The sequence below is a fragment of the Balaenoptera ricei genome, chromosome 8 (genome assembly GCF_028023285.1).
Source record: "Balaenoptera ricei isolate mBalRic1 chromosome 8, mBalRic1.hap2, whole genome shotgun sequence".
Classification (NCBI taxonomy): domain Eukaryota; kingdom Metazoa; phylum Chordata; class Mammalia; order Artiodactyla; family Balaenopteridae; genus Balaenoptera; species Balaenoptera ricei.
In genome coordinates this window covers 12,555,862-12,575,826 of record NC_082646.1, presented here as the reverse complement: position 1 = coordinate 12,575,826, position 19,965 = coordinate 12,555,862, and the positions used below count along the sequence as shown (strand labels likewise).

The 19,965-nt window shown below is 55.5% G+C and overlaps 1 protein-coding gene across 3 annotated transcripts in view; it reads right to left on the bottom strand.

The window, feature by feature from the left end:
- TRIM29 (tripartite motif containing 29) overlaps positions 1 to 19,965 on the bottom strand; it is a 59,735-nt gene that overhangs the window by 11,008 nt on the left and 28,762 nt on the right. For 2 of the 3 annotated variants that reach the window (XM_059929280.1, XM_059929281.1), the window contains exons 2-6: positions 14,245 to 15,156; positions 5,778 to 5,873; positions 4,779 to 5,012; positions 3,395 to 3,593; positions 641 to 742 (exon numbers count right to left, since the gene is read on the bottom strand). In XM_059929280.1, coding sequence (XP_059785263.1) covers positions 641 to 742; positions 3,395 to 3,593; positions 4,779 to 5,012; positions 5,778 to 5,873; positions 14,245 to 15,048 — 1,435 coding nt within the window. In that variant the 5' untranslated portion in view covers positions 15,049 to 15,156. The remainder of the gene's footprint in view (positions 1 to 640; positions 743 to 3,394; positions 3,594 to 4,778; positions 5,013 to 5,777; positions 5,874 to 14,244; positions 15,157 to 19,965) is intronic. The other variant, XM_059929282.1, reaches the window with a different exon arrangement.

The window sequence follows — 19,965 nt, the reverse complement described above, 5'->3', positions numbered from 1 at the left end:
CACAACACACACACATGCACACACCCCTCTATCCACCGGGCACACCCACCCTTACGTAACGGGCATCGCTGTGGTTTGTTGCTGGTGCCAAAGAATGTGACGGGCTACCGCAGGGCAAGGACAGGCAGGCGCTGGTCTCTACCCATGCCCAGCTGGGCTGCCACCCCTCAGGCGGCGCCTCGCCAGGGCCTGGGAAGGAGGGCTGAGGGGCTGGCTTGCAAGGGGGGGGGGGGCGGGCTGAGGAGTTTAAAAGAGCAGCCGTCAGCCCCCCTGCCTTGAGGAGCAGGATGGCTCTGGAGAAGCCAGCCCTCCCTCAGGACCACAGAAACCTCCGCAGAAGCAAAACGCAGCTCAGCCTGGTGGATGGGAGTGGCTGAGGCCAGCAGCCAGGAGCCCCTCCGGAAGGAAGGAGAAGGAGGGTGTGGGCTGGAGGCGAGGGGGTGGGAGGGGTGGACACAGGCCAGGGAAGCTGAGGAGCAGGTGCCAGACAGAGGGCGAGAGGAGGTGCCGCTACGTACACCGGGAAGCAGGTACGTGCCAGGACCTTCCCAGGCCCATCCACGAGGGTCACGCCCCAGGGGAGCCCGCTGCGTCTCTCCTGGACCACCCCCTCAGCGGAGGATCTGCTCCCTTCCCTTACCCTTGGGTGTGAGGTACATGGAGTATTTCTTCACCGTGTCTGGAGCACTCCACTCGCTGCTGTAGCTGTTATTGTAGCTGTTCATGTAGCGATGGTCACCCCCTGGGAAGCAGAGAGGCCGGGTCAGCAGAGGGGCAGGGGGTGGGGGATGAGCTGGCCCACTGAGGGCGTCGCTGAGTCAGCCCATAGCCCCTCTGTCCCAGGGAGAGGCGAGGTCCCTAGCCCGGGAGAAGGTGGCCCCCTGCCCAGCGTCCCCTCCGGCCCTGAGCTCCTGGGGGGCGAGAGAGGGTCTGTGTGGTGGGCCGTCCACCCTCCCTGGGACTGAGCCCCTGTGAGGAAGACGTGTGCACGGCACTTTGCAGTTTGCAAGGTGCTACTGAGTTTCATTTCTTGTTTGATGTGTGCATCAACCCTTGGGCTGGTATGAAGATGCCCAGGTGACAGATAAGGAAACTGAGGCTCAGGAGGTGAGTGAAGCCACTGCCCCATGGCCAATAAGGGCAGATGTGGGGCTCGAGCCTTCATCCCTGTTTCCCGGCTCTGTCTCAGCCACTGCTGGCAGCCCAGGAAGGAGATGGAGTGAAGTCCCAGCACTGGCCTCCATGGCCAGGGATCCAGCTGCGGAGCCGTGCAGGGGAGAGTGAGCTACTCAGGAGGGGTAGCTAACCCTAACTGACTCCCCCCTACACCCACCGGCAGACCCCTGAACCCAAACAAATCTGTGGCTCCAAGTTTGCCTTTCCCCAACTGCCCTCTGCCCCAGTCCGTTCTCCTGCTACTTCCCCATCTCCTACCTTCCCTCTGCCCTTCCCTCTCCCTCTCTCCTGGGCAAGAGGAGGAGTGAGGATACTCATCCTTCATCTCCATCACGTGTGCCGAGCAGGGGCCTGGCACGCAGTAGGCACTTCACGACAAATGGAAGTCCTCCTCGATGTTGGCCCCGCCCCGTCCCCACCAAGCCCAGGATGAAGATACTCTGGTGCGTCTCAGACCCCACACCTCTGATGGTGGGGATTGAGTCCCTGGTCTGTCCGGTGGGCAGGCCACAATCAAGGGAGAGAAGACGGTCACTCCAAGGTCTGACTTACCGGCCACCCACACCCCACCTCCTACAGCCAGACACACTCCCAAGCACACAGCAGTGACAAAACGCCAACGTGGAGGCCCGGGGCCCCAGGCACAGGTGCAGGGCTGCTGACATCAGTAGCACCCATCCTCTCCTGGCAGCCGCTTCCCAGCACACCTTGGACAGGACACAGGGCCCCACTTGCACAGAGGCCATGGCCAGCACAATCATGACCTAGAAATGGCAGAGTGGGCGGGCCGCAGGCAGGGGGCGGGGGCGGTCCCTGTGAGGCTCACGGGCCACCCCAACCCGGTCGGGGCTGTCCTCATCGGTCCGGCCAGACCTCAGTGGAGGGGCTCCCGAACCAGGTGTGTACCCCAGGGGTCATGATCGTCACACTCCCAGCTCCTCTGCACGGCCACCAGCAGCAGCTGCTTCTCAGATGAGAGGACACCGGGTGGGGCTGTTGAACAGCGGAGCATGAAACCCAGCTCGCCCCCTGCTTAGCCGTGTGCCCTTTGAAAAGCTTCTTCTCTGAGTCTCAGCCTTCTCATCTGTGACGTGCAATTCATCCCACAGGGAGACTAAGATAATGTAAGGGAGGCGTTCACACAAAGCCAGCATCCAGGGAACACCCAGTCGCTGTGAGCCGTCCCCTCAGGACGGTCGCCATGGTCATTAGGAGGATTTCAGGACCCAGGTGCCACTTGAAGCCAAATGATGGTCTTGCTGCAATGGCTTATCTGTCCTCAGGTGTGACTGAATGTCCCTCACATCTCACGGGGACGCTATGTGACGTCACCATCCCCAAGATATACAGACGCTGCCCCCTGAGTCCCAGCCCTTCTGTGCACTATTACCCCCTTCTCATCTCCCAAAGAATCACATGCTCCCTTCGGAGACCAAAGACCAGGGTCACTGCCTTCGGGGTGCTGGGGCAAGAAGTCATTAGTTAGGCTGCAACCTCAAGGCCCGGGCCACTGGGTGGGGCTTGGGGAAAGTGTCCAGCTTCAGGCCCTAAAGGGACTGGGCTGGGACTGGTGGAAAAGCATTTAATGGGGCAGGTTCTCATGTTAGAACGCTGTGAGATGATTCAGTTGCCTCTGCAGAGGACAGAGTGATTCAGTAGAGAAGCTGACTTCAGGGGAGCTGGTGAGTCACCGAGACACGCTGTGCCCAACCATCCCCAGCCGGGCCACCAGGCCAAGTCCACCTCTGGGCTCAACACTGCTCAGCACGGCCATGGTGACAGGCAAGTTCTCCCTCCAAGCACGCATGCAGTTCTAGGTCATGTCCACTGGAACCTGCAAAGCCACCAGGTTGGAGTCTGGCCCTTACAAGCTGCAGCATCTACACAGCTGCTGGATTGGGTCCGCCAAGCAGACACAGAGCTGAATGAAACCAATCCCTGAGTTTGATGGACAACCCACAGAGAGGACATTTGTGCAGCCAGTGCCTGGGATGCTTCCTGCCCTGGAGGCCCCTTGTAATAGCTGCATAACTGTGGCAGCAACTTCAAGGGAGGGGGGCACCATCCCTGAATCCTAGTCCAAACACCCTTAAGTGGGATGGGTGGCTGGGAACAGTGAGGGGCCAGCTGGCTCGATGTCAGCCTGCACCAGGCAGCAGGAATTGACCTGGGAGGAAACATCCACGGCCTTGGGGCCTGCCCACAAGAGGGGACTCACCGTCCTCCATGTGGCTCCTCTCGATGAAGTTACGGCTCAGGTCCGCCTTGCACATCTTCTCAATATGGCGCATGCACACATTAAGCAGGTCGTCCTTGAAGTTGCCCAGCGACTGCCCCAGGCCCTCCCCCTCCAATAGAACATGATAGGTGGGCAGGGGCGGGGGGAGGGAGTAACTGCTCATCAAGGCACCAAATTCCTACCAGGAAAGGAAAGAAGCCATTAACTTTCTGGGTCTTTGGGAGCTATGGGGACCTTTCTCTGCACGGGGCTTTCATGGTCCAGCTGGAAGACTCAGTACAGGAGGCAGAGGAGCTGGTCTCTAGATCTAGCTCTGCTACTAACTAGTCCCACTTTTTCCCACTAGGCACTTGTTTCTTATTCTTCTGTAAAATGAAAGGGTTCAACTAAAATCCACTAGATGCTAATATCCCTAATGGCACTAGCACCGAGACATGTGACTCCGTGGTTCCCATCTCTTAAACTGGGTGTGTTGTGCCTACCTCACAGGGGTTTATGGGTGTGACACAAGCTGTGAAGTCTTTGGGCATGAAAGCACCAAAGAAAGGCAAGGAATTACTAGTGTGTGGGTCGGTCATGGTGGTTTCTCCCCCTGCACATGCCCACTCACTGCCTCTACACTTTGGCACTTCTCACCTCCCTTCCCTCTCACTGGAGAATCCCTTCATCTCAAGTCCTAACGGGCCTTCAAGACCCAGTTCAAATTCCACCGCCTCCACAAAGCTGTCTCCGGCCTGTTTGCCCTTCCCAGAGCTTCCACAGGCTCTTATCTCCTGAACCATAGGCTTTATCACTTAATTACACTCTCTTCTATATTGTTCTCTAATTGTACGTGTCTTATCTTCCCAGCCGATTGCAGCTCCTTGAGAGCAATAACCATGTCTTACACCTTTCTATTCTCCACAGCACCTGATAGAGTACTGGGCATGCAGTACCCAAAACAGTCTAGCAGGTGGAAGGATGGATGGAGGAATTGACAGACAGATAAGATGAAGGATAACAAATATGCAGCGCTTGTATGTGTCACACACACCCCATCCCCAGTGCAGGCATCACTAATCGATCACAGAACTGTTTCCTACTGAGCCTGGAGCCCTATTTGTACTTATCAGTTGAAGTTGGGACAAAGTGATATTTGTGTGCCATCTTTAAAGTAGGTAAGGAAATGGCTTGGATGGAAAAATTAAATAGACAGATGGAATGGAGCTTAGAGGGATGAATGGATGGATAGATGGATGGATGATGGACGGTGGATAGACGGATGGTGGATAGATGGATGGGTGGACAGATGGACACTGGATGAGGGTCTGGGTAAGTGGATAGAAGGAGTGAGGGACTGAATGACGGAGGAGCTGCTTGTTACCTGCAGAAACAGCACTGAGTCACTGATGCTGTGTAGCTGCTCCCTGGTCTGCTTGTCGTCCTGCAGCACCTTGGCCCTCTCATGCAGAGCACCCACGATCACCTCCACTTGTTCTGAAGCCTCCCGCTCCCGCTGCTCCAGTGCAGCCTTCACTTCCTCCTTTTGCTTCTCCAGGTCCTGCATCAGGTCTCGGAAGTTCTGCTCCAGGGTGGCCTTCTCATTGGTAGTGAAGCTCTGCGTCCAGAGTGAGCGGAGAGAGGAAGGACGGTTTCAGGAATTAAAAATCTCCCTAGAGGGTGCATCTTTAGGTTCCCAACATAGGGTCAGGGCATTTCTACTGCCCTGACCCTGCAAGCCTGTTCAACCAAGAATCTCATTCAAAGGCATCATTGAGGGATGCCATCTCTCGATAGAGATGGCCAGGGTTTTTTTAACAGCCCACCTTTCCTTATCCGTCAGCAGCTCCTCCCCCTTGGTGGGTTGACATGAACCATCATTCCACCCTTGGGTAACTCCGTGGGCCCAGAAGTTCCCAGATGAGTCAGGGTGTGTCCATTGAAACTTCAACCAGACCCAAACATCATTCAGAAAGTGAATTAATGAGCTGTTTATGCAGCCACGGTCAAGAGTCAGTGATTTCAGGTTGTAGTTTACAAGCATTCAAACCATGGCGGACATACATCTAGCCACACTGACACAAGGAAAGGGAAAATAGCATGCATTTGGTGGCTGGGTAGCCTGGTGGGCAGAACAGACATCGGTGGACATTGGAAGCCACACTGGAGGACAAGTTGGTCCAGGGTCTTTATTTGCTGGGATGATGTAAAATGAGCATTAGGTGCTGGGCAACATGGATGCCTGGCCCACACTTAGAAGGGGGCAAGAGAACGTAGAAGAAACGAGTGTGGGTTGTAACTGTGGGCCTGAGACCTCGAGCTGGAGCCCAGGTCTGCCTCTTCCAGGCAGCACAGGTTGGGGAGAGCCCTGGGGGCTGCTTACCTTGATGCGGTCCTTCTCCTTCTGCCACTTCTCAGCTTCATCTTCGATCTCGATGATCTTGAGCTGCAGCTGCTCCTTTTGCAGTGACAGCTCTGTCTGCAGGGAAGGAGCCAGGGTTGCAGGAGAAGTCAGGGGGAAGAGGTGGAAGAGAACCAGAGAGTCAGGGAGTGGGCCCACCCAGGGGGCAAACTCGAGCAGGGTCCACCACTCAGCCCTTCAGCCGTTCATTCAGCAAACGCTCATCAGGCCGTCGGATATGCCAGGCACCACGCCAGTCACCGAGGATCCAGCAACAAGTCAAACGCCATCTCATTGTAAACTCAGGGCTCTGGGGCTGGGCGGCCCAGCCATGTCTTCATAAGGCTGACCCTCTGCCAGGCCTTCCACCCAACGTGAGCAGGAAGGAAGCTCATTTATGGGGTTCCCACTCCTTTCAATGGACCTGGGGCCATCAGGGAGCAGCTTAGGGGAGAAAGGGGACGCAGCCCAGCTCAGCAGAGCCCAGCCCAGGGAGTGTCCCGTGGCAGTAACAGTGTGCAGCGTTTCTATGACATGACGTGAGGCTTGTGTTGCAAGCAGGAGCCTGGGTTGCCGCCAGCGGGGACTCCGTCTGGGCAGGCACAGCTATAAACCTGTTTATGGGAAAGGGAGTGCCGTCTGCAGTTTGGGCAAGATCGGGACTTTATTCGGGCTCCGTGGGGGAGGAGAGAGGCCAGCAAGTGAGGCAGTGAGGGTGGATGGGAGAAGAGAAGGAGAGGTTGTAGGCACCCCTGCTCAGGAAGAGAACATGGGCTGTCAGGGTGTGGGGTGGGCTGGGAAGAGGATCTATCAGGAATGAGCTGGGACATGAACTCTGATGGATACGGAAAGTATGGATAATGGTTTCCTTCCATCGGAGGAATGTCCTTCTCTGAAAAGCAGCTACAACAGAGACAAAAGTGGAGGCGTGAAGCTAAGGTCAATCCAGTTCAGCCAAGAGGCACCTCTTTTCTTCTGTGGGTTCCCCACTAGTGCTCCCAAAGCACCTGCCAGCTTGGAAGACAGGTGGGTGATCTCCACCTGAAGGCAGGAAGACCAAGGCATCTGAGAACACCCCGGAGTGCTCACCGGTCTCCCCACTACCCTGGGTTTTGAACACAGAGTCCCAGCCATCTCCTTGAGGAACCACAAGAAGAGTCAAGATGTGGAAGCCACAAACCACCAGGAATGTGAGCTCCTGGCAAGGAGTCCTGAGCAGCTGGGCGCACACGTCACACCCCCTGGATACCCTCCCAGGCCAGGGGGCTGCTGGTGGGTCCCTGTGCAGACACCCAGGGAAGTGGATTGATGGAGGAGAGAGTGTCCTGGCTTTCTTGAAAAAGTACCCAGAGGGCCGAGAAGCTGGTGGAGAAGGTGGGAAGGCCTCGGGCAGGAGCTGCAGAGCCCCCGGACAGACAGCCCGGGATTGCAACTCTACCCGCTCTGCCCACATCCCTGGGCTCCCCGGGCCAGAGATTCTAAGTTCTTCTCAGAAAGCATGTGCCCCACGAACTACGCGCTGGAAATCCCACAACACGGAAAATGCCATCGCCAGGGATGGAGAATGTTTAAGAGGAGGAGTAAACGCGGATGAAGAAGAGGATTTGGCCTGGTCTCTGGACAAAGGCTGGGAGAAGCCAGCTGTCGATAGACACGGTGGTGGGAGGGTGGAGAGCCAAGGGACCCAGACCCCATGTGGGCAGCGGAGACTCTCTGCGGGGCCAGAGCCAAGAGCCCGGAACTCCGAGGTTGGCAGAGCCGGTGGCCTGGAAGTTTCCTGAGAAGCCTGGGACTCGTAGGTGGGTCTGTGAGGAAGAAGCCTAAAGACCGGCCAGTGCGTCTGTGCTGGGCACCCTTCCCAGCCCTGGAGAGCCCCTCACCCCCAGCAAGCACGGCCTGAGGGGGATGGGACGCTGGAAGCCACCCCTCCCCCCGCAGCTGAGCCGTCCTTACCAGCTCAGCGATAGAGCGGCTGGCGCTGGGGCTTCTCACCCTACCTCAGCACCCAGAGCAAGGAAAGCAGAGAACAAAAGTGTATTCACTCCCACCCCCAGGCCTGGGGGGGCGGGGGGCAGGGGCAGGGCAGTTCTTCCATGAAATGAGCCTGGGGGATCCAGGAGGGAGCCCACCCAGAGCCCAGGACTGGGGTTCCAAGGCTTTGAATCCAGTTACCACCACCTCTAGGCAGGTGGCCTTCACAAGTTACCAAACTTGGTGCCTCGGTCACTCCGTTGTTCGTGGAGGTAGTATGAGGGCCATCTCGCAGCCAGGTGTGGGATGAACTCGGATCAGGCAAGTGAGGCTCTCAGAGAGCCCCTGGCAGAGAGAAAGCGCTGACGAGTGGTCCCATCCCCACTGCTGGGTGGGGCACCTTCCATGGACCAGGAGCCGGGCTCGGAGGGGAGAGGACAGGGTGACGGGCGGGCCCACAGGGCACGGGTAAGTGAGGGGAGTGGGCAGGTGCAATCAGGTGAGGTCTTGGTGGTGTTCAGGGGTGCAGATGAGAGTGTGCCGTTGTGCTGGGGCCCAAGGGTGGTGCGTGCACAGTCGGGATAGAGTGAATCGTCCAGGGGTTGGGGGAGGGAGGTCAAGACATTGGGCTGCAGACGCAAAGTAGAGGCTTAGATGGTGGGGAACTGAAGATTGGAGGATATTGGGGAAAGTAGAAAGGAGGTAGGATAAAGGGGGTGGTGCAGGCAGGCTAACCCCCTGCGTGAGGGGAGAAGGTTTGCGTAGAGAAGGTGGAGGTGAGGAGCCAGCGGAGTGAGCAGAGGTGCTCGGGGGACCTGCTGGCAGCTGTGGGGCGTGGGGGATTAAGGTGAGGAAAGGTCTAACCCACAGAGCACAGACTCACTGGCCAAGAGGGAGGAAGAAGGCACTGAGTACAGAGGAGGGAGAGTCCAGGGGCTCTAGAACAATGAAGAGCCTCGGCCAAGGGTAGCAGGAGTCAGCCCCTGGGGTCCATCCTGAGCAAGAGAGGCAGGGAAGAGGGAGGCTAGCAGGGGCCACACAAAGGAGAGCCAGAGGTGTCGGCCAGTGACCTGGGAGGGCCGGAGGGAGAGGCAGCCGATCTGGAAACAGGCGAGAGAAGGGTCAAAAGCGGAGCCGCCCTGTCTGCAGCAGTGGGCGGAAACATCAGTCAGGGCGGAGGAGAGACTAGTCTCCTGGTTTCTTTGGGGCACCAGGGAAGTCAACATCGGCTGGGAGGGGCCTTGCAAGGCCAGACTTGCAGGGCACCGGGGATCTCCGAAGGGACCTTGGGCTGGGAACTCTGTGCTACTAGAAGGGTCTGCTCTCACCTCTGGGATGAGTGCTACCCTGTCAGGAGAAGAGGGTTTGGGGTGAGACCTCTGGGGATGTGTCCAGCATCTGTTTAGCCCTTGGCAATTTTTCCCTGCTGGCAGGGTTGCACAAAAGCCAGAAAAGGCAGGATATAGGAAACAATAAAACATAGGAAGGCTCCAAAATACTGGGTTCTCCTGCAACCTTAGAAGGAAGGACCCCAACTGCTTTACTAAGCATCCACTATGTGCCCACATTTCTCCTTTCATCTGCAAAAGCCCCCTGGGGAGGCAAGCCGCATTATCCCCATTTTACAGATGCAGAAACTGAGGCCCAGAAACACTGAGGAGCTTGCCTGAGTTCTCCCAGCGAGGAAGTGGGAAGACCACGACACAGCAACAGGACTCAGCTCTGTTACATGGCCTCAACCTCTGGGCTATTCTCTGTACCTTCCAGGACATCATCCGTGCCCTTCACTCCTGCCCAAGCTCCCCCACCTCACGGATGGGGCAATTCATCAATTCTGCCTCTTTTGCTCTCCTCCCTACACCCTCCCCATCACCCCCTGAGGCCCCGCTTTCTCCTTCTTTCCCTCCTCCCTTGAAATCTGATTAAATCTGATGTCTGACGGGGCCTCAGCTCCCCTCAGCTCCACCCCTGTCTACACCTCCCTCCTGACTTCCTTCTTCTCCCCAGCTCACTCCTTACACCCTGCCTGGGCCTGTCCCTAAATGCCTTCTTTGTTCTCTTCTCCCACACTCCTCCATGTCGATTGCCTCTCGCCTGGTTGCCTGGGACGGGCCTGTGTAGACCACACAGCCTTGAAATCCTTCCGGCCTTGGGGGAGCAGAGGGGTGGCCAGTGGCTGGTGGTGTCTCAGCCCGGACGGACGGGGCCTTCAAGTGTAGACACACCTGAGCACTCACCTGGACACGTGCCTGCGCTGCCCCCAGGGAAGAGGAGACAGGGCCCCGAAGGATCCTCCCCTGGTCTGAATTAACCACAAAGGCCGTTGGCTGTGACATTTGCCAAATGAGCCAGTTAATTGCCAAATTTGTACTTTCAGACAAATGGTGATTATATGGAAAAGAATCTGAAGTGCTGGAGAGATTTCCCCATTTCCACACAGATGTCAAACAGCCCAGTATTAGTCTGCTTAGTCGGGGCACACCGTTCCTTCTGCTTCCTTGGGTGTCAGGATGGGGAAGGGGCAAGACGGGGTGGGAAGAGCATCACCCAGACTATCTCCAGACCAGCATTGGGCCCTTGACATGTTACCCCACCTCCCAGGCCTCGGTTTCTTCCTGGTAAAACTGGACTAGATTCCTGATTTCCAACCTGACTACGTATTCGAATCCCTGAGGGTGACTTAAAAATACAGATCCCAGGCCCTGACCCCCTGAATCAGAACCTCCCAGGTGACCCCAAGGAGCCACTGCCAACCCTATAAAAACAACATTTAAAATGGTGGAGAGAAAACAGGTTGGGCTATGGCCACAATGAATCTGAATCCCAGCTCTGCCACCTCCCAGTGCTATAACGTTGGGTAAGTTTCTTGGCATCTTTGAGCCCATTTCTTCACCTATAAAATAGAAGCAGTTACTCCCACCCCGTGGGACTGTTGTCAGGAGTAACTGTGTAAAATGCTCAAGCTAGCGCCTGGCACATAGATGTACTCCATAAAGACAGGGGTGTCTCCTGCCTTCCTCCCTGGCACCCTCCTTCCCCGCCTCCTGTGTCTGTACCTCTTTTATTTTGTCCTTTCCTCCCCAGCGCCCACAGAGTTCATCCCACCTCCTTTCTCACCCACCCTGTCCCAGAGCAGAAGTTTTCCCCCAGGATCTCTGGGGAGGATGGTCCCAACACCTGCCACCGCACCCTAGGCCTTTCGCCTGGCTCCTCTTCCCAAACCCCAGTCATGGCTGTCCACCCAAAGAGCCCCAAAAGCCCAGACCAGCTCCCAAGACTCAATGAGCAGCAACTGCCCACGCCCAGCAGCCCGGCAGTTCAGCCTTCAAGGAAGAATTGGACAATGAGACCAGAAGCGAAGCCACAGGCCATGGTGACAGAGAGGAACCGAGCCAAATGATGGCGTCAGGAGAGCGACCGAGGCACGGAATCTGAGCCGCGCTGACGAGCTAGGACCTCGCCCTCCAGAGCAATGCTTGGCCTGAGTACTCCTCCCGGCGCCTTGTCAGGCTGCCAACCCAGAGCCCAAGAGGACCCACGACAGGCAGGCCGCCCTGCAGCAAGCAGCCATGGCCAGGAATCCTCCACCCGGACCCAATGCAGCAGAAGGCACTCGGGATAGGCAGAAGGAAGGGCCACGAGACACAGGAAAGGATGGATGTGTACACTGCAATCTCATCAGTCTAATCCAGCCTGGGAAACGCCCAGAGGCAGAGGGGTGGACCACAGGACATCTGTGGGACCTTCCTTGTGACATTCGGAGTGGAATTGGAAACCTTCTGATCTTGGGTCAGCAGAGGAAGGATTGTCATGCTGGCATACCAAGTGGCCTTTCTCCAGCACTGCCTCTGCTCGGAGTCTGTAGCAAGATCTGAAGCCCAAGAGATGAGCACCGCAGCCCTGGGTGTTGTCTACACTTTTGTGCAAGTAACCAAGATAGGTCAGCGATCACCTCACCTGGGCCTCACCAACCAGGCTGCAGAACAGGTTCTGGACGGGGCTCCTTGCAAAAAGCTGTGTGGGGCCTAATGCTTGAGTCTGCAGGGCTGCCTCCAAAGGATGCCAGGATTGACACGCCAGTCCACTTTGATCTGTCAACCCATCTAACACTGCTCTGTGCCAACGTCCCTCACGTCTGACATTCCAGCAGAGCCAGACCGGGACAAAATGCTCCGCTCCATCTCCATCTCCACTCAGCTGCCCGGCACCACCCGTCCCTGCCTACCTACACTGCTGGTGTACACACACGCATGCACACACACACACACACACACACACACACACACACATACAATCTGAAGCTCCCACCCCTAAAGTCACTCCAGTGAATCAGACATTTTCCCCTGAGTCCCTGTAATCCCATCCCCCTCAAAGGAACCCTAACCCTTCCCCTAAGTTGCTCCCCAACATTGGAAGAGGACTCAGGGAACTTCTTCCTCAAACACTGAGCTTGGACAGGTCTCTTCCTTTCTCTGGGTCTGTGTCCCCATGCAAGGTGGAGAGCAGACTGACGAGATCGCTAATGCTCCAGTCTGGCGTTCTGTCCTCTGCAAGTTGATGTTTACTTACAGCCACTGCTGTGTAAGGGGGTGGATACGCCCCAGACTGGTTTGTGCGTCTGAGCTCTGCCTCTTGACCTACATCATGAGCCTTCAAGGGTGAGAACTGTGTCTTTGAGTCCTGTTCCAGTACTAGAACATGAACTCTGAGTCCCAGGTACCACCAGAGAAAACTGCCCAAGACCGTCCTGTCCTCCAGGGGCACTCAGGCTTTTCTTAAGTGGAGCTACCCTTGTTTCAGATGAAATTTGGGGCCAAACCCTACAGATAAATAAGAGCATGCGCTGCTTGCACGGGGTGTGGAAACAGGGTTCCCCTGACTTCTTGGTATCAATTTGCCCCCCTCCTCATCCCTGATGCCTCAAAGACATTCCCAAGAATCCTAGGGCTCCAGGGGTCATTTGAAAACTTCCAATCTAGTCCAATCCCTTAGTTTCACATGAAGGGAAACCAAGCCTGAGAGAATGGAAGGGACTTGTCCACCATCTCACAGCTGGTTAGAGGCAAAAACCAGGACTGGAAGTCAGGTCTCCTAAAACACAGCCCGGGGTTCTGCAATGTCTTGGTTGCGGTGGCTGAGTATGATTGGCCCTCGTTCTGTTTTGATTTCCTAGGTGAAGTTCTGGAGGCGGGGTCCACAGCCCCTGCCCCATCTCCATCTCCCTGTCTGAAGCTTGAAGCCAGACTGGGGTCAGGGAGTTAGGGAAACTGGGATCACCTTTTTCCTGGGCCAAATGAGGCTTCTGAAAAGGATCTTTGAGTCTTTTCTCATCTCTGACTCATCCTTTCTGCCCCAGGGGTGTGGGTAGGAGAGAGTAACCTACAGACTCCCGGTTAGGAAGGCTGGGCCCAGAGGGTGTCCTGTGCTGCCCCGTTCTGCGGGGTGCAGAAAGTCAGGTGCCCTGCCTTGACCAGCGGCTGGAGACCGCCCACGTCACAGAGCTGTGTTGCCGCTGGGGCACCAGCCCAGCATCTGTGGAGTCACGAGTGGCAGCCACAGCTGAGCCTTTGGTCCAGCACACGCTCTCCAGGTGTAAGGTGTCCATGTTCACAGGTTTCCACACGCCCCCACTCCTCCCCACAGAAGCACATGCAGGATCACATACACAGAACACAAAAGCACTTAACGTATCACATATACAGTCATACGCAAACATCCACATATGAATATAACACACCCCTTCCCCCGCCCCCAGCTCCAACCCTCCCCAGGAGTGTCTACCTACAGGCAGAGGTATGTCCACATACAACCACACACACAAAGCACACGGGGCGCAGCAGAGGGAAGGGTAAAGGAGGCCACTGGGAGGGTCAAGAGACTGGCTGGGGGATCAGATAGAACAAGAAGGAGCCACCGGACTGCAAAAGCCAACTCTGAAGCCAGAAAAAAAGGGCCTTGAAGTGGTCCTCAAATTCCCTTCTCCTCACCCATGACTCATCCCAGGAGCCAGCCCTGCTCAGGTGGGAAGAATTCTCTCTCCCCTAAGTAAAAAAGAAAGAAAGAAAAGAAAAGAAAGGAAGGAGGGAGGGAAGGAAGGAAGGAAGGAAGGAAGAAAGGAAGAAAGGAAGAAAGGAAGAAAGGAAGAAAGAAAGAAAGAAAGAAAGAAAGAAAGAAAGAAAGAAAGAAAGAAAGAAAGAAAAGACCCAGCCAGACACAGAGCCCAGGACTGAGTGCTGATTCCCTGACCTGACTTGAATCTATCCTATGACCTTGGCCAAGCCCCCCATCTTTGCTGAGCCCGCATTTGCTCATCTAGGAGATGCCTGGTCTCCTGAGGGGGTGGGAGGGCAAAGAACTGCTTTCTGAAAGGACAAGGGACAGCAGAGACTTAAGCCCCAGACCCTGGGAACCCCCAGTGGAGAAGATGAGGTGGGAGGACGCGTTGAGGGAGGAGAGACCTGGAGGGGCCCGCTGTTACCTCCTTCTCGGCTTTGGTCTCTTCCACGGTCACGGTGCTGTGGTTCTTGTGCTCCTGGAACATGCAGAGGTAGCAGATGCAGGTCTGGTCCGTCTGGCAGAAGAGTTCCATGGTCTTGCCATGCAGGGGGCACTTGCGGGCCTCGAAGTCCCTGATGGGCTTGAGCAGCTGGTGGTCACGGAAGGCGGCGCCCTCCAGGTGGGGCTTGAGGTGCAGCTCGCAGAAGGAGGTCTGGCACACCAGGCAGGACTTGACGGCCTTCTGCTTGTTGCCGATGCACGAGTCGCACAGGACCTCCTCGGAGCCCGACTTGGAGCACAGGAGGTTGCTCGAGGCGGCCCGGCGGGAGCTGTTCCGCTGGAGGTCCCCAGGCTCCGTGACGGACACCGTGGACTTGCGGGGCTCCGAGAAGATGGACTTGCGCGGCTCCCCCTTCTCGGCAAAGGTGACGGGTGGCTTCTTGGTGGCCCCCAGCTGGAGCCTGGCGTAGGGGAACCTCTTGCCTTCTCCAGAGTCCATGCTGAAGTAGTTGGGGCCCTTGTCATCCACAGACTCAACAAACTGGATGATGGGCCGCCGCCGCTCGTTGCCCAAGAACAGGGAGCCCTTTCCCTCGCCTGGCTTCAGGGAGCCGCCCAGGCTCTTGCCCTCGGCCGCTTCCCTGCCGTGCCCGTTGGTGATCTTGGCCTCTTTGCCTTCGGCCTTGGCCCCAGTCTCCAGGCTGCCCTTGGGGCTCAGCGAGCTGCGGGCACCCCTGGCTTCCGGGCTGGCCCCATCGCTCCTGGAGACATCTGCAGCTTCCATTGTGGGTCGCCTGGCTGGTCTGTGTCGGGCTCGCTGGAGGTGCGGTGGGTGACCTCTCGCGGCGTCTCGGCAGGAGTGAGACAGGCAGCCGCAGAGCCCGAGACACACCTGCAGGGAGAGGGGAGGCGGAGCGGAGAGGAGGGGCCGCAGGCGAACCTGACTCAACGGGCCCGGAGAGGCAAGCAGCTCCCAGAGCCGGCAGAGCAGCTAATTATACAGGGGGCCACACCCTACACATTCATACCTAGCCTGATTTTTTAAACAAGTGTTTTTTCTCTCCCCCAGTTTAATTATTTTCCACGGCTCAGCAACCAGTTGGGCTGCTTCCTCCTGACTCACTTTCTTCTCATCAGGAAAGTGGGAGCCTCTGTCCTCACAGGTTTCACTGAGCTGAGCGGCCCCCGGGACAGAAGGTGAGGTGCCCGCAGAGGCCCACAGGACAGAGGGCTATTAATTGGCTCACACAAGCCAAATAACCCTGTAATTTGAGGGCCCAGGTTTCAGAGGAAGATCCCCCGCCGCCCTGAGACAATGGAGTTGCTTCTCATCTTAAAGGGAATGATGGGTTCAGTTTGATTTGGATTTTAGGATTTGGAGTGAAGTGGCTACTGATCATTTAATCCTGCATGCCAACTTCCAGGCACTGTGTTAGGTACATTACCTGTATGAGCTCACTTAAACCTTACAGCAACCTGTTCAATTATCCCCATTTAATAGATGAGAAAACTGAAGCTCTAAGAAGGTAACTCGCTGGCCTAAGTCAGCTGAGTCCTGGTGGAGCTGAGATTTGAACCCAAGGCCTTTGAGATGCTAAGGTCCCGTCAGCCACCTGACTATCACAATGGAAGACAGCTTCGGAAAGTCACGTCTGTCCCAGCAGCGCGAACAAGATGCATACAGCCTTATGTTATTTCTCTCAGAGCAGGTAGAAATAACCTGCTTGGATCCAAAGGACAGAGAAATAGTAGTGAGGGACACGAATGCAAGCAGTGCCAGGACAGGGGGCTGCATCCTCGGGGCCCAAACACTTCACTTTCATCTGTCTCCACAGTAGGTATGCTGTGTGACTCAGAACAAAATCTGCCCGCCCTCTCTGTTCCAGGCCACAGGCAATACCCTCCAAAAAGAGGCCAGTGAAGTGTGGACTCAGATACTCTCAGAAGTGAGACGTTTGGGTAAGACTGTCATATAAACACAGACCCCAGGGGAAGAAGTGAGAAAAACAACTCTAGCCACTTCCTCTCTCTGACCCCCTGCAGGAACACTGGGGACCCTCCGCTCCTGCCAGGACATGCCACCTGGTCCCCTCTGGGCTGCGACCCTCTGCCATGGTCCAGGGAAGCCAACACCTCCCCACAGAGTAAAGGGCTGTGCCTCTCCCAGGCTGGGCTGGATGGGGCAGCGCAGGAGATGGGTATGGCTGAGGTGGCAGGTTCTGGACTGCGTGTAGGGTAGTGGGTTTCCCTTCCTTCCCCTCGACTCCAGGTCGGGCTCTGGGAGCCCTATAGCCCCTTTGGCTCACCAGGCTGAACAGCAAACCGTTTGCAATAACAGCCCCTGGGAACGAGAGACAAGCTTGGTTCACAGAGCAGCCAGAGTTTTAAGAGGAGGGGTGGGGTGGTGTTGGGGGCAGAGAGTACTGCTTCATGATGGGGCTTCCCTCTCACCTCGTGTCTCTGTTCTCAGGCTCCAGGGGAGCCCCATCTTGTTTGAACTCACTGGTAAGTTGTCTAAGAGCTCGTGGGGACTTTTGGGGCAGGAAACCCTTTCTCAAAGTCAGGCCCAATTCCACTGGGCTCTTGCCTGAGGTGTGGAGGGAGTGAGAGATGGGGACATGCCTCTCCTTCCCCTGCTAGTGTCTCCTGGACCCTGTGAGAACAGGCTATGAGGAGCAAGGAGCAGAGAGGGCAAGGAGCAGCAGAAGGGGCAAACCCAAGTGTTCTGGTCATGAACCCAACATCAGTGCCGGCTGACCCTGGGGTGCTGCACTGGGAGACCTCTGCTGGTCCTTCTAAGGGCTAGTCCTTCATGCACCTATCTTCCAGAGGTCTGGGAAAGATTCTGAGCCTGGGGAATAGGCCGACACAGAGAAGATGCTCAGAAAGCATTTGTGGATGGATGGATGGATGGATGAACAAAAGAAATAAAATTTAGATGGATCCAAGTGGGAAATGGATGGGTGGATGGATAGTAGATGTGTGGATGATAGGTGAGTGGATGGCAGGATGGTGGATGGATGGATGGATGGTGGATGGATGGATGGATGATGGATTGATGGATGGATGGTGGATTGATGGATGGATGGTGGATGGATGGATGGATGGTGGATTGATGGATGGATGATGGATGGATGGATGGATGATGGATGGATGGATGGATGGTGGATGGATAGATGGATGGTGGATGGATGGTGGATGGATGGTGGTTGGACGGATGAGTAGGTAGGTGGGGAACTGGATAAAAGAATTGATAACAAAAGAAGAGAAAAGGGAAGGAAGGAAGATTCGTGGGAAGGAGAGAGGGAAGAGGAGGGAAGAGATGAGCACAGTCAGCTCCGCCAGGCCACTGTGAGCCCCTCCGGCACATCACGGAGGATCAGCGGGTGACCAGGGTAGACGAATTAATGTAGGAAGGAGGATAGAAAAAGGGATGCTGGAGAATTCAACTCTCAGTTGTCCTGAGGGAGGAAAATGGGCTCAAGTGATTTTAAGGCAATGGAAGACAAGGCTACTTTATCTCTTCCACGAGGCTTTCCCTCTGACCCAGGCCCACAGTGATGGCTCCCTCCTCGGAAACCCTGTTACATCCCTGTCTGTCCTACTCAGAGATATTTAGCTCAGATCACCCGATGGGGTTAATTACTCACTCATTCACACTGATATTTCTCCAGCCTCCTACCATATACCAGGCTCTAAACAAGAGACTGATCACACAGGCATAAATGAGTCCCAGATCTCGTGGCTGGGGAGCTCCCAGTCCAGTGGGGAAACAAACCAGTGAGTCAGTCGTTTGAATCTGGCATGTCCGTGAATGAGAGAAATCCATGTGAGAGTTTTGGGCTGCCCAGCGGGGGGAGGGAGAGCCCAGGCCTTGCTGAGAGAGGCTGGTCCCTCCAACCAGGCTGAGCATGGCTCACTTCCCATGCACAGAAGCATCTTCCCTGGCCAGACAGAGGCAGCATTTGATTTGACTCAGCAGATTGATTCAGTTGAATTGTGTCGGTGCTGGTTTACAGGTGTTTTGGCCCTCCCAGGTAAGGGCCTCAGGCCCTTCCTTCCCTTGGTGCGGGTGCTCCTTCCAAAGGCATGGTGGACTCTACGTAGAGTCTCCTGACAATCTCCAGAATCCAAGGGCTGAAAAAGGGAAGAAGCCAATGAAACAATTGTCCTTCCAGGGACCCCATGACTCCATGCCCACCAGCCCCAGGGCTGAACTAGAGAGGCAAGGATTTCTACCCTCTGGAGTACTGAGGTCTGGTGTGGGCACTGAGGACCATCCACGGGAGAAGGATTGCTCCCAGAGCCCCCCCAAACCCCTCACTCCAGTTCTGCCATTGTGCCCCCCGAAACTACACTCTACACTATCTGCTGGGGTCTGGCTGCTCTTCAATCCCAAATCTAGTTGCACAGTTTCCACGAAAGGGTATTTCCTGATGGCTCACAGAACCTACGTGTTACGCGCAAACTGGCAAAAAGCCCCCAAAGGCTCGCATAACCATCACTGTGCCTTGGAGGTGAGGAGGGTGCTGGGAGCAGAAGAAACCTCTTTGTTTTTAAAGGCCTTGAAAGAAAGGGGCCCCTGGAGCCCCTCATTCACTCATCTCCCTTCTTATCCAGTTCTCCCTCTGGTCTAGCTTAAAGCCTTCCTGCTGCAACATTTCTCCCTATACCAACTGATGGTGGAATGTCACTGGCTACCATCCCCTACCCCATCCCTTGCAAGGTTTAGGAGGTAAGAAGAGCTGACAGGTATGGCTTCCAGAGAAGGACTCCCGTGAAGCTGGGGCGAATCCTGCCTCTTCAGACTAGGCCTGCCCTTCCAGCCAGCTCCCACCAAGTCCCTTCCTCCCATACCCACCTATCAGCCAACCCCAAGCCTCCTCCCAGGCTTGTTTCATGAGTCATCTCCAAGCCATTCCCCTCCTGGAAGCGTCCCTTGATTCGATGGGTGGAGCAGCCTCACCCACCCGCTGCTGTGCCCTGGCAACACCTGATTCTCTCACCAATCACCTCCAGATGAAAGAGGAAACCCCTGAAAAGGAGAAAACTCCTCCTGTTCCCTTGGAATCCCAGGGTTGAGAGGGAGCGGCCAGCTGGTCCACTCCCTGCCTCTGAGAAACACTATATCTAGAAACGTCCTCTAAAAGACCTGCAAAGAAAAAGATTTCACAAGATCCCTTAGCCATTTGATTTCAAGCTTTAGGACTGTTTGCTGCAGGAACTTCTTCTTTGAGTCTATCTGAGCCTCAAGCCCTGCGAAAGACAAGATGAGGGGCAATTATGTCTGTGAGAGGAGGGCTCTGGTCCAATCTTAGTGCTTGCATGGGTCTTCTGAACTGCCGGTATCTCTGTCCTTTGTGTCTCTGTGTGCCTCTAGTTGTAAACAGCAGCCAGAAGCCTGTGGTGGTTCAAACTTTAGAGCAGCAATAAAATCTCCGAAGTCTAATTTACTCATTTCTGCTATCCTAGTCCTACAGAGTTTGACCTGAAACTGGAGGGGTTTTGATTTTATATTGAGAAGAACTCTCTAATTTTTTTTCTTGTGATGAGAACTTTTAAGATCTACTCTCTTAACAGCTTTCAAATATGCAATACAGTATTATTAACTATTGTCACCATGCTGTACGTTACATCCCCAGGACTTATTTATTTTAAAAAGAAAAGGTTATACCCTTTGACCAGAAAAAGAAGAAGAAGG